Genomic DNA, 13,122 nt, shown 5'->3' on the forward strand with positions numbered 1-13,122 from the left:
ATGCCAGCTATTCAAACATGTGACAAGTGAAGGCCCATGTCAGCCATGACAGGCTTTGGGCCTACTTCTGTCAACATGCCTGTGTTTCCCTAGTGCAAATCCTGTAGTTATGCTCCACAGTGGAAAGTTTCTCAGGAAGCCCCAAGTGAAAGAAGGCGTCATATGTCAAACGTGATGAGGTGCAAAGAGGAACCTGTCACAAGCAGCACAAAGGGATGGTAAATTTTTTTCCCCAAGCCCTACTAGCTTTTCTGCAGCTTGTCAGGAGTTGGATATGTCAGTTCCTTAATTGACCACCTTCAATAAACTGCAAAGCTCTGAGGCCTGCTGCTCCAAAAGTCATCGGGCAGCCTGGGAAAACTGGAAAAAAGTAAAAGAAATAAACTGTAATCCAGAGATAGGAGAAGCCTGGTTTTATGAACCCCCTTAACTATTTTGGGGCAAAACCAGTTTGAATTCCCAAACCTTTTTCCTGGAATTTAACCTCCCTGGTTTCTCATCCCTCCTGCTCCCCAAGCTATCTACCCAGGGTGATTCAATTAAAAAACAACAGCAACAAAACCCAGCCTTTTCCTAGCTAAAGTGATCTGTATTAAAGACAGAAAAATACTCATCCTTCCAACAGGTAGGCTGGGACAAGTGGGTGCTCTGTACATGGTATATATAATGCCAATTATTTTTAAACATAGTTGCTTAAGGTTAGGCTCTTAATTCCAGTTAGGTACTTAAATAAGGGTATGTCAACAGTACGATGACTATACTAGCGTCGGTATGTTGGCAAAGCTTGAAGTGTAGATGCAGCCTATGGCAACAGACTGGTTTTTTCTGGTGGTGTAGAAACACCACCTCCCTGAACGAAGTTAGCTATGTCCTCAGAAGCCCTCTTCTGCCAACATAGCTGTGTCTACACTGGAGGTTATGTTGGCATAGCAACATCTGTCCGGGATATAGTTTTTTTCAAACCCCTAACATAAATTATGCCACTATAACATTTCAGTATAGTCCAGGCATAAGTGATCTAATTTTCAGAGGTGCTGCTAGAAACTTCATTTGTTCTGAGCAGGGAACTTAGAGTCAGTGTCAGGGCTACATCATGGGAAGCCTGTAGGAAAGGGGTGAGCTGCTCGACATCCGGACGGAAGAGTCAAAGATCAGCCCAGGGCCAGGCCAGGTCAAAACCACAGAATCAGAGTCTGTTACCAGATTGAGAGTGTGAGGCAAGAATAGGGGTCGGGCTGGGCTAAGGTCTTTCCCCAAAGTCACCAATGATTCTAAGCCAACAACAGTAAACCAAGATCAGGGTCAGAAGCCAAGGCTGAGAGTCCGGGATTCAGGCAAGTCACAGCAACGAAGGGTCTGCGGCAGAAGCACACCAGAGATCTGCATTGCCCAAGCAACTCCCAGAAATGGCTTCTGGGTTTATATGGAGAGTACCAGCCAATTAAAGAATCACAAAGGTCTGTCTCTCATGCCCCTTAGGGTGGGACTTCCTCCATAGAATCATAGAATATCAGGGTTGGAAGGGACCTCAGGAGGTCATCTAGTCCAACCCCCTGCTCAAAGCAGGACCGATCCCCAATTAAATCATCCCAGCCAGGGCTTTGTTAAGCCTGACCTTAAAAACTTCTAAGGAAGGAAATTCCACCACCTCCCTAGGTAACGCATTCCAGTGTTTCACCACCCTCCTAGTGAAAAAGATTTTCCTAATATCCAACCTAAATCTCCCCCACTGCAACTTGAGACCATTACTCCTTGTCCTGTCATCCGCTACCACTGAGAATAGTCTAGATCCATCCTCTTTGGAACCACCTTTCAGGTAGTTGAAAGCAGCTATCAAATCTCCCCTCATTCTTCTCTTCTGTAGACTAAACAATCCCAGTTCCCTCAGCCTCTCCTCGTAAGTCATGTGTTCCAGTCCCCTAATCATTTTGGTTGCCCTCCGCTGGACTCTCTCCAATTTTTCCACATCCTTCTTGTAGTATGGGGCCCAAAACTGGACACAGTACTCCAGATGAGGCCTCACCAATGTCGAATAGAGGGGAACGATCACGTCCCTCGATCTGCTGGCAATGCCCCTACTTATATATCCCAAAATGCCATTGGCCTTCTTGGCTACAAGGGCACACTGTTGACTCATATCCAGCTTCTCGTCCACTGTAACCCCTAGGTCCTTTTCTGCAGAACTGCTGCCTAGCCATTTTGTCCCTAGTCTGTAGCGGTGCATTGGATTCTTCCATCCTAAGTGCAGGACTCTGCACTTGTCCTTGTTGAACCTCATCAGATTTCTTTTGGCCCAATCCTCCAATTTGTCTAGGTCCCTCTCTATCCTATCCCTACCCTCCAGCATATCTAACACTCCTCCCAGTTTAGTGTCGTCTGCAAACTTGCTGAGGGTGCAATCCACACCATCCTCCAGATCATTAATGAAGATATTGAACAAAACCGGCCCCAGGACCGACCCTTGGGGCACTCCGCTTGATACTGGCTGCCAACTAGACATGGAGCCATTGATCACTACCCGTTGAGCCCGACAATCTAGCCAATTTTCTACCCACCTTATAGTGCATTCATCCAGCCCATACTTCTTTAACTTGTTGACAAGAATACTGTGGGAGACAGTGTCAAAAGCTTTGCTAAAGTCAAGGAACAACACGTCCACTGCTTTCCCTTCATCCACAAAACCAGTTATCTCGTCACAGAAGGCAATTAGATTAGTCAGGCATGACTTGCCCTTGGTGAATCCATGCTGACTGTTCCTGATCACTTTCCTCTCCTCTAAGTGCTTCAGAATTGATTCCTTGAGGACCTGCTCCATGATTTTTCCAGGGACTGAGGTGAGGCTGACTGGCCTTTAGTTCCCAGGATCCTCCTTCTTCCCTTTTTTAAAGATGGGCACTACATTAGCCTTTTTCCAGTCGTCCGGGACTTTCCCGGATCGCCATGAGTTTTCAAAGATAATGGCCAATGGCTCTGCAATCACATCCGCCAACTCCTTTAGCACTCTCGGATGCAACGCATCCGGCCCCATGGACTTGTGCATGTCCAGCTTTTCTAAATAGTCCCGAACCACTTCTTTCTCCATAGAGGGCTGGTCACCTCCTCCCCATGCTGTGCTGCCCAGTGCAGTAGTCTGGGAGCTGACCTTGTTCGTGAAGACAGAGGCAAAAAAAGCATTGAGTACATTAGCTTTTTCCATATCCTCTGTCACTAGGTTGCCTCCCTCATTCAGTAAGGGGCCCACGCTATCCTTGACTTTCTTCTTGTTGCCAACATACCTGAAGAAACCCTTCTTGTTACTCTTAACATCTCTTGCTAGCTGCAACTCCAGGTGTGATTTGGCCTTCCTGATTTCACTCCTGCATGCCCGAGCAATATTTTTATACTCATCCCTGGTCATTTGTCCAGTCTTCCACTTCTTGTAAGCTTCTTTTTTGTGTTTAAGATCAGCAAGGATTTCAGTGTTAAGCCAAGCTGGCCGCCTGCCATATTTACTATTCTTTCTACACATCGGGATGGTTTGCCCCAGTAACGTCAATAAGGATTCTTTAAAATACAGCCAGCTCTCCTGGACTCCTTTCCCCCTCATGTTATTTTCCAAGGGGATCTTGTCCATCAGTTCCCTGAGGGAGTCAAGGTCTGCTTTTCTGAAGTCCAGGATCTGTATTCTGCTGCTTTCCTTTCCTCCTTGTGTCAGGATCCTGAACTCGACCATCTCATGGTCACTGCCTCCCAGGTTCCCATCCACTTCTGCTTCCCCTACTAATTCTTCCCGGTTTGTGAGCAGCAGGTCAAGAAGAGCTCTGCCCCTAGTTGGTTCCTCCAGCACTTGCACCAGGAAATTGTCCCCTACACTTTCCAAAAACTTCCTGGATTGTCTGTGCACTGCTGAATTGCTCTCCCAGCAGATATCAGGGTGATTGAAGTCTCCCATGAGAACCAGGGCGTGTGATCTAGTAGCTTCTGCGAGTTGCCGGAAGAAAGCCTCGTCCACCTCATCCCCCTGGTCCGGTGGTCGACAGCAGACTCCCACCACGACATCACCCTTGGTGCTCACACTTCTAACTTAATCCAGAGACTCTCAGGTTTTTCTGCAGTTTCATACCGGAGCTCTGAGCAGTCATACTGCTCTCTTACATACAGTGCAACTCCCCCACCTTTTCTGCCCTGCCTGTCCTTCCTGAACAGCTTATATCCGTCCATGACAGTACTCCAGTCATGGGAGTTACCCCACCAAGTCTCTGTTATTCCAATCACATCATAATTCCTTGACTTTGCCAGGACTTCCAGTTCTCCCTGCTTGTTTCCCAGGCTTTGCATTTGTGTATAGGCACTTGAGATAACCCGCTGATCGCCCCTCTTTCTCAGTATGAGCCAGGAGCCCTCCCCTCTCACGCGCTCCTGCTCGTGCTTCCTCCCCGTATCCCAGTTCCCCACTTACCTCAGGGCTTTGGTCTCCTTCCCCTGGTCAACCTAGTTTAAAGCCCTCCTCACTAGGTTAGCCAGCCTGCTCGCAAAGATGCTCTTCCCTCTCTTCGTTAGGTGGAGCCCGTCTCTGCCCAGCACTCCTCCTTCTTGGAACACCATCCCATGGTCAAAGAATCCAAAGCCTTCTCTCCGACACCACCTGCGTAGCCATTCGTTGACTTCCACGATTCGACGGTCTCTACCCAGGCCTTTTCCTTCCATGGGGAGGATGGACGAGAACACCACTTGCGCCTCAAACTCCTTTATCCTTCTGCCCAGAGCCACGTAGTCCGCAGTGATCCGCTCAAGGTGATTCTTGGCAGTATCATTGGTGCCCACGTGGAGAAGCAGGAAGGGGTAGCGATCCGAGGGCTTGATGAGTCTCGGCAGTCTCTCCGTCACATCGCGAATCTTAGCTCCTGGCAAGCAGCAGACTTCTCGGTTTTCCCAGTCGGGGCAGCAGATAGATGACTCAGTCCCCCTGAGGAGAGAGTCCCCGACCACCACCACCCGCCTCCTTCTCTTGGGAGTGGTGGTCGTGGAACCCCCAACCCTAGGACAGTGCATCTCATGCCTTCCAACTGGCAGAGTCTCCTTCTGCTCCCTTCCCTCAGACGTATCATCTGGTCCACTCTCCGCACTGGTACCTGTGGAGAGAACATGAAAACAGTTACTTACCTGTATCTGCGTTGCTGGTACATGGATGTTCCCCTTTCTTCTTCTGGAGGTCACATGATGCCAAATTTCTTCGCTGGCCTCCTGTCCCCGCTGTGCAGCCTGCTCTGAATCTTCAGAACCTTGTGCCCGTAGAAGCATATCCTGACGTCTGTCCAGGAAATCTTCTTCTCCAGGTCTTAGCCTCTCGGTAGTTTTTGGTGGCAGCCCTGCCGAGGCCCCTAGTGGCCATAAGGAAGCAGTGTTTACCTCAGAGTCTACAGTCCCCAGTTCTAAGCCTGGAGTTTCTTATAGCCAACTTTGCTGTGGGTGTTCAGTGCCTTTGAAAAATCAGACGACTGATTTAATGACCTAACTCTATGTATTCAGGTGCCTAATTCTGGGCAGCCATATCTGAAAATGTTTGCCGCTGCATTTACATTATTTATTATGATATTTTTCACCCTGCTCCTTCTCCATTTTTCACCCTGTTTCTTTGCTGGATATGTTTTTTTTTCTCTTTCTTTCTACCCGTTTTGTCAATGTCTTTTCTAAGCAGACTCTGAACCCACTTCATTCAGACCATTTTTTCCACTGACAGCCCACTTTCTTCCCATAATACAGGGTGGCAGAAGAGGTATCGTGGAAGCAACCAACAGGGGTAGCAGAAATGCAGAATGGGATTGCTGGGGAAGGTGGACCATGACTCAGCTTCTACAGAGTGTCAGCCCAGTTGGAACACTGCAACTCCGCCTCAGAACACTGCAACTCAGCTGGAAAATTCTAGTCAGGTCTAAGGAGTTGCAGTAGCAACTGAAATGGAAAACTCTGGGCAGTTACCAGCATCTTCCACGGGGCACTTTAATGCACTCAGAGATCAGACCAGAGAGTGGAAGTGATATTGCAAAATCGGTGAGGAGCAAATATGGCCTCATGGCGACAGCGGAGACTCCAGGGTTCTGCTCCCAGCTACGTGATACTGGGGAAATCGATGGATGTGTGACAGCTGCCATTTTAGCTGACACCAGAGGCTCAATCAGGGGCCCCCAGAGCTAAAAGCAGAAGTCTCCACAGTTTGAGCGAACAAGCCAGGCTTGGTAGCTGGGGGTTGGAATAAACTTACACCTTTCATGGATCAGGTGTAGAAGGGAGAGACACAAACACACACTGACCAGTAGGCATTTACCCACTGGTGCATTTACCCACTGCCAATGGGGCATCATGAGGTTTAATTAGTGGAAGTGTAATTGACATGTGTGACTATAGAGCTTTGAATGCACAAATACAACTGTAGCCCCATGTGTGGCAACATAATAGACACACCTTGGGGACCTTTTATTGAATTAAAAGGAAAAGATGTAAATGGGCCTGCTTTAATTCTTTCTCCTGCTCCTCCCCAAGCTGTTCATATATATCACTGTCACTCAACATGCCAGGTCTATGTGTGCTGAAAGATCTAACTAGTGTGTAACAGTGTCATTCAACACCATCACCGCCAACGCTTGCGAACAATGGACTAGTATCTCTACCCCATCCTTGCTTGTTTTCAAACCTGAGAACACTTTGTATTTTAAAACCATAGCGATAGTCCTGTCTTGGAAAGAAACAGCCATTCTCTCATCTCAGTGCTGTTTCTCTCTCTTCAAAACCTTCCACAATACAAGGAGATTTCAACCAACAGCTTCCATTCAACCCACTGCATCTTTCCTTAATGCTGTGCACTGGCTTGAGTTTTAACCTGTGCTGTCTTCTTGCTGAGAGAGAAGCATACCTAACGCAGATTAAATGAAATCCCAGCACAAAAATCCTTGAGGGGTAAATATAAAACCATAGCCAGAGAGAGATGCTTATTGTCAGTGCTGAAGAATCTAAAAGGTGCCTATATGAAAATACCGCAAAGACAGAAAATGGCAGGGTGGGGGAAGAAGGAGACAGAGGAGTGTCAAGAAGATGAAGGAAAAGGTCTATAATAAAATATTCTGGAGTGGGTTCATGTTATGTAATTGCTCACAAGCCTTGATTTTGTAACTTCTGTTGCAAATTTTAATGGGAATGTAAATAAGACTGAAGAAAAGAATAAAAAGGCTTGAGAAACAATTCTGAAAGTTTCCCCACTAAAAAAACCAAACCATCTGTTTGCAGGTGACATGGCGGGGAGGGGGAATATTTGGACAAATTCTGAAGTCCTTAATCAGCAAAACTCCCAAGGAAACCAATTGCCCGGGTTGCAACTGAGGGAAGAACCCAAGATTTAGTCCAAAAGGCTTGACTGAAAGGAGGCACTAGAATTTACCAGTTACAGCAGGTAACTCAGGATGGTAAAACTTGGTTCTAGACCTGACTTCCACTGACTCATTGTGTGAACTTGGGCAAATCATGTAACCTTTTTGTGCCTCAGTTTCCCCATTTTTATCGTAAGCATAATGACACTTGCCAACCTTTGTACCGTACTGGGAAATCTTTGGGGGGAAATCACTATCTATATAAATTCAAAGTGTTTTTACAATTATTATTTCTGAGAAATAACATTTTTTTATCTAAAACTGAGCCATATTCACCACTGAGCTTAAACCCTATTCAACCGCATTCATTTTTGCCATTTAATTTTAAAAAGTGATCCTTTATTGACATGTACATACATTCCTTGAGGGATGGACGCACAATATTTTGGTTGGAGGTACCTCTCCTCCTGGTCACAAAAACAACTATTGAGTGACTTTAGCAGCATGTGTTGCTAATTTATTCTAATTTGCGAGAAACAAGCTGGAAAGCTATTTTTAAATAGAAATTCAAACTAGGGCTTCACATATTTTTTCTCCCCTGTGAATGTGCAATAAATCCACAGTAGATACTGTATATTCTTTGTAAACACTGAAGTGCTCACCTATTCAGGTAATTAAGACCCTATCATGTTTTTCCTAGGAGCAGAGACCATTTGTTCTGACAAAGCTTCAAACTGGGCAATCTCATTCTACCTACCTAAATTCCCCCTGCAGTTCCAACTAATAAAGCATCCTTCTTCACTGTCCTAAAGTGCTGTGAAGCGTTCTTGTGAGCTGTGGGTGTTCCACCCCAGAGGTGGGTGCATTTCAGTGATGGGAGAAGTGATCTCTGTAAGCATACTATCTGTAAAAATATTTGGAGGTTCTTTGGGATGAAAAGGCAAAATATGATGTAATGTTACCCTCACAATTATCAAAAATGGAGGGAGAGTATTTTCAAAATGAAATCTAATGGAAATAAAAAATAATTTACCAGTAAAATTGGGCTTTTTGCTCTTCCTCAGAGCACTTTACAAGTGTGGACAGGTATGATTATCACCACTGTACGGATGGGGGAAAATGCGGTGCACAGAGGTTAAGCGACTTCTCCAAGCCCACACTCTGAGTCAGTGGCAGAGATGTGGTTAGAACCTAGTACCTCTGACTCCAAGCCCACTGTGTTACTGAATTGGCCCATGTTATCTCTATTGACAAGCAAATTATTTATTAGAACTGGACAGTCTCCCTCTGTTTGCAAGCCATTAGAAAACACAAACAGGTACCTCGATCCAGTCTTGTTATTTAAACGTGTTCTGTTGTTTAGCACAGTGGACAGAGAGACAGAAGTGCTAGGTCCCATCCTTGGCTCTGCCACTAATTCCCTCTGTGAGCTTGGCAGAATCACGCATCCACTATGTACCTCAGTTTCCCCATCTATAAAGTGGAGATAACTACTCTATATGCACAGGAATATTGCTACTTTGAGATCCTCAGCTGAAAGGGTCTCATTATAAGAGCAAGGTGTTAGCCTATTTCTATAGTTTAACCACCACCAACTACAACAACAGCTGAAACAAACAGGAGAACAAACATTTGTTGATGTAGTGGTCTACTCAAGGGGTACAGCAGTTTTATGTTGCTTGTTTCCTGGCCTTCCGTTGTTCTTTCTGGGCCAGAGAACACACAAACCTCAGTGCATATAAGGTACATACCTGGAATGCAGCAAACCACATGAGCCAGTCCAGACGATAGTGGTATGGTGTTATCAGGCACGGCCTCCTCTTCAAATCCCCAGGCTTACATTTAAACTCGTACTCCTCCCAAACCGCCATGGGATCATTGGGGTCCAGGCTGGACGTACCTTGGAAGATGATCTCAGTTCGTTCCTTAGTAATGCTAGGGGAAATAATCATTGCATTGTTATTTTCTCAGGCTGTGCCAAATGCTAAATACTGACAGTCAGCAAGGAACTGCCCCATTAGGCTAAAATTTCTTTTAACCTGCCTTTGGCTTTTCGGCTAAGGTGAAGTGTGGTAGCAGCTTAACATTTTGATTCTGACAAGCTGCTGAGCACCAATCTATGTCAGGTACTTCTATGGACCCCCTTTACCACAGCACCTGAGCACCACACCATCTTCAATGTGTTTATCCTCACCAGGCCCTGGTGATGTAGGGCAGTGCTACTATCCCCATTCCATGGCTGGGGAGTTGAGGCACACAGAGACTAAGAGACTTGCCCAAGGTCACACAAGGCAGAGCAGGGAATTCAATCCAGGTCTCTCGGTGTCCTAACCACGAGATCAGCCTCTCCCCCTACTTGGTTTCCAGCACATCCCTTTATCTCAGCCATTCTGACAGTCTAATGACAGCACACCCCGTGGTGTGCAAGGCTTAGCTGTGTGACCGCACGACTCGTGTGGGACAGTAGAGATCAGGTCACTCACAGAAGTGATCCATCCTAACTCAGATTTGCATAATGACCCAGGTGCAAAAATGCATGCATGTAATCTGCATGTGTGGATGCCCTGATGGCACCTCCCGACTCTGGTATTTGCAAGTGCAATTGCATGTGACTCCATCTGCAGGATCAGCAGAGGGGCTTCCGGCTGGGACGAGCTCAGCACAGCCCTTACCGGGCTGGCTTCCTACAGGTTCACTTAGCAGAGCTGCTGGTCATGGAGCATTAGAGTTCCAGTCTGCACCTCGGCTGTGGCAACGGGCAGGATACACGTCCAGCGCGTCCAGGTTACTTGGTTATGTCTGCTCTAGAATGTGGCAGCCAACTGGCATACACAACCCACCCCATCTGGAGCACCCCCTAGCAGATTACTCCTGGGGCACCATTAACAACTGTCTGAAAGTGCCCAAACGTTTCGCCATCTCAGCTGGAGGAGAAGTCTCATGGAGCCATTGCTCAGCAGCCGAGCAGGGGAGGGCGGCGTGTGAGCCGTCACAATTGAAGCCAAGAGAAACAGAAAAGGAAAACAAGCTGGCTGTACCTAATTAGACATATAAAAACCACCCCAGCCTTATGGCAGGTCACACACAGACCTAAGTCTCATGATTTGCCAGCCTCCAAACAGCAAGGCAATCGACAATGCAGAGCGCAAGCACCATGCCACAAAAGGAGGCCTACAGCGAGACGCCCATGTTGAAATCCGTTCCGTAAGGGCTTTTTTTCAAAGATCTGTCAGTGATGCTTCTCTACAATGGAGCACTCTGTTTGCCATGGTTTCTGCATAACAGCATCATTCTATCTATCCAACTGGTCCAATCCCCGTCCCCTAATTCCGTCCTCTCTTGGTCCTTCCGCCACCAACCCAAGAAACTGAAAGCGCAGACTAGCAATTCCCTCCCCCTTTGCTTATTTCCAGTGATAGACGCTTGCAACTAATGGACTGCCATTCATCTCAACGTATAATTGTTACCTGCATTTAATAGATTTCTGGACTCTTCAGCCAAGTTCCATACTATATCTTCGGCTGAGTTATGAGCCGTGGCTAGCTGCCCAATGGTTAGAAACACACTGTAAATCAGGGACACCAAATTACTAATAAGAGTTGGTTCCTACTGTGTGCTTCAAAATATGTCAAGTTTCACATAATCGTATATTCATTATGAGCTGCAATCCTCTTTTTATTGGTTTACATAGGCTGGAATTACAAACATATTACAGCAGCATTTCATCACACGCTCTTTCGGTTCTGTAACTGTTGAAACAAAAACCTTAGACTGAAGAGGAAAAAGAGAAACAAGAACCCAAATACAACAAACTCCCATAACTCCAAGGCTCCACCACTCTAAGAGATGCAGGGATTAAAACAATTTTGTTCTCACCACTCCTACCCTGCCCCCTCCAACTCTCCTCCAAAACAGGGCTTTCACGTGTCACACAAAACACTGCTATGTTTTAAAGTGCGGAGGTTTGTTTTTTATCGTGTTTGTTCAAAGCTTCCCTTTCTGCAGAGGTTGAACAGAAATGTCGGCTTGTTTGAAAGGTGGGTAAAAGATCATTTCAAAGCCCAGTGTGACTATGGGCATGCTGCGTAACACTACTGCTCACAGAGTGACATGGCTTTTACAAAGGTTACATTTTTGTAACAAGGACCTAACACACCTGGGTAGTTACACTGGGTACCTGCTCAGCCAGAATCTTCTGCAGCCAATCAGATCCCTCTTTTTATAATGCCCCTTTGATAACAGCTGGCTATTTTCTGGGGTACGATCCACAACCCACTGAAATCAATAGGAGCCGTTTCCAGCCTTTGCCTCAGGCCTCTAGAGCAGCGGTTCTCAACCTTTTTGGGCTCAAGACCTATTTGTAAACGTTTATGACCTGTCACGACCCAGAACATAATCTGGGGGTGGAGGCCCTGGGGTGGTTTCAGTTGGATCCTGCCCGGCACTCACCCCACAGTGGGAGGGTGACCAGATGTCCCAATTTTATAGGGGCAGTCCCGATATTTGGGGCTTTTTTTATATGGGCTCCTATTACCCCCCAAACCTGGCCCGATTTTTCACACTTGCTGTCTGGTCACCCTACACAGTAGTGGCTCCTGCAGCTCCTGTGCTGTGGGGCTAGCTGGGCTTGGCTCTCCGCCCCGGGCGTTGCAACCTCTCGCCTCCCTGACTGGACCAAATCTGTGTGAGTGGAGCTGTGACCTGGCTCATGGGGTTGCAGTACCACTCACTAAAATCTGGCCTACCCGGACTCCCATTATCATGATGGCTGGGCCCAATCTGAGTGGTGCTGGGACCCCAGAGGTTGAAGTACCTGGAGCAGGGAGATGAGCCCAGCTAATCCCGTGGGACAGGAGCTATCATGCGGCCCTTTGAAACATTCTGGCCACCCAGTTTTGGGTCCCGACCCACGGGTTGAGAAACCCTGCTCTAGAGAACATATGGTCAGCACAGTGTGGGCCTGCGGCTGGCAGAAGCAGAGGTCTAACTATGGAAGACTGGCCAGCTTCATCAGGATTACCTCAGACTCTCCAACTGGATTAAAAGGCTTGGGCCCAGTCCTTCCATCAGCTGCCTGTCTACAGCTCATATTGACTTCAGTAGGAATTGCGCACACAACTGGTAGGATGATCGAACTCCCGGTCCTCCAGTTCTACTTCCTCCCTGCAACGTCCTCAAGAGATACAGATTAAATTCTAAACAGCTCCATAACTGATCAAGAGGAACTAGCAAGCACTCAGATTCCACAATGGGTGTGCTGCGGGAACCTAAACAGACTCTCTCCCACGTCAGCCCGAGCTGGCTACAAGCACAAAAACTGTGGAACTAACATGTTGTTTGTAAAACAATAACTCTGCTTCTATTTTATACCCCTTTCCTCTCCCCTTTCTCTATCTTGTCTGTTCAGATTACAAGGTCTTCAAAGCAGGGAATGTCTATTACTCTAGCCTAGCACAGTGGGCCCTCATTATCAATCGGCCCCTCCATGTTGTCGGAATACCAAAGCAACAACAACAGATTGCACATGCTATATTGAGGGTCTTCTCCTTCCCTACCCCACTGGTGTTACTGCAAAACCAGCCAGTTTCCAACTGATAGCTAGAGGAACAAGTTCTATGCGGTTGAAAGCAGTGGTAAGTATTTAGCCTGTGTGGATACTTGCAGAGATAGCTAGTATGGCCACAATAACGTGGCCCAACGGCCTAATGCAGAACCCTGCATGCTATCATGCAGAAGGCTCTTTTTCAGGGCATCCTTATGACTTTTCTTCTGCCAGAGCAGA

The 13,122-nt window shown here is 46.9% G+C and overlaps 1 protein-coding gene across 1 annotated transcript in view; it reads right to left on the reverse strand.

Annotated features, from left to right (window-relative positions):
- The window catches only part of LMF1 (lipase maturation factor 1), a 339,188-nt gene that overhangs the window by 31,834 nt on the left and 294,232 nt on the right, over positions 1 to 13,122 (reverse strand). The window contains exon 9 of the mRNA XM_077828568.1: positions 9,092 to 9,275. Within this exon, the coding sequence (XP_077684694.1) occupies positions 9,092 to 9,275 (184 nt within the window). The remainder of the gene's footprint in view (positions 1 to 9,091; positions 9,276 to 13,122) is intronic.

Source organism: Eretmochelys imbricata, chromosome 10, assembly GCF_965152235.1.
Source record: "Eretmochelys imbricata isolate rEreImb1 chromosome 10, rEreImb1.hap1, whole genome shotgun sequence".
Lineage (NCBI taxonomy): Eukaryota > Metazoa > Chordata > Testudines > Cheloniidae > Eretmochelys > Eretmochelys imbricata.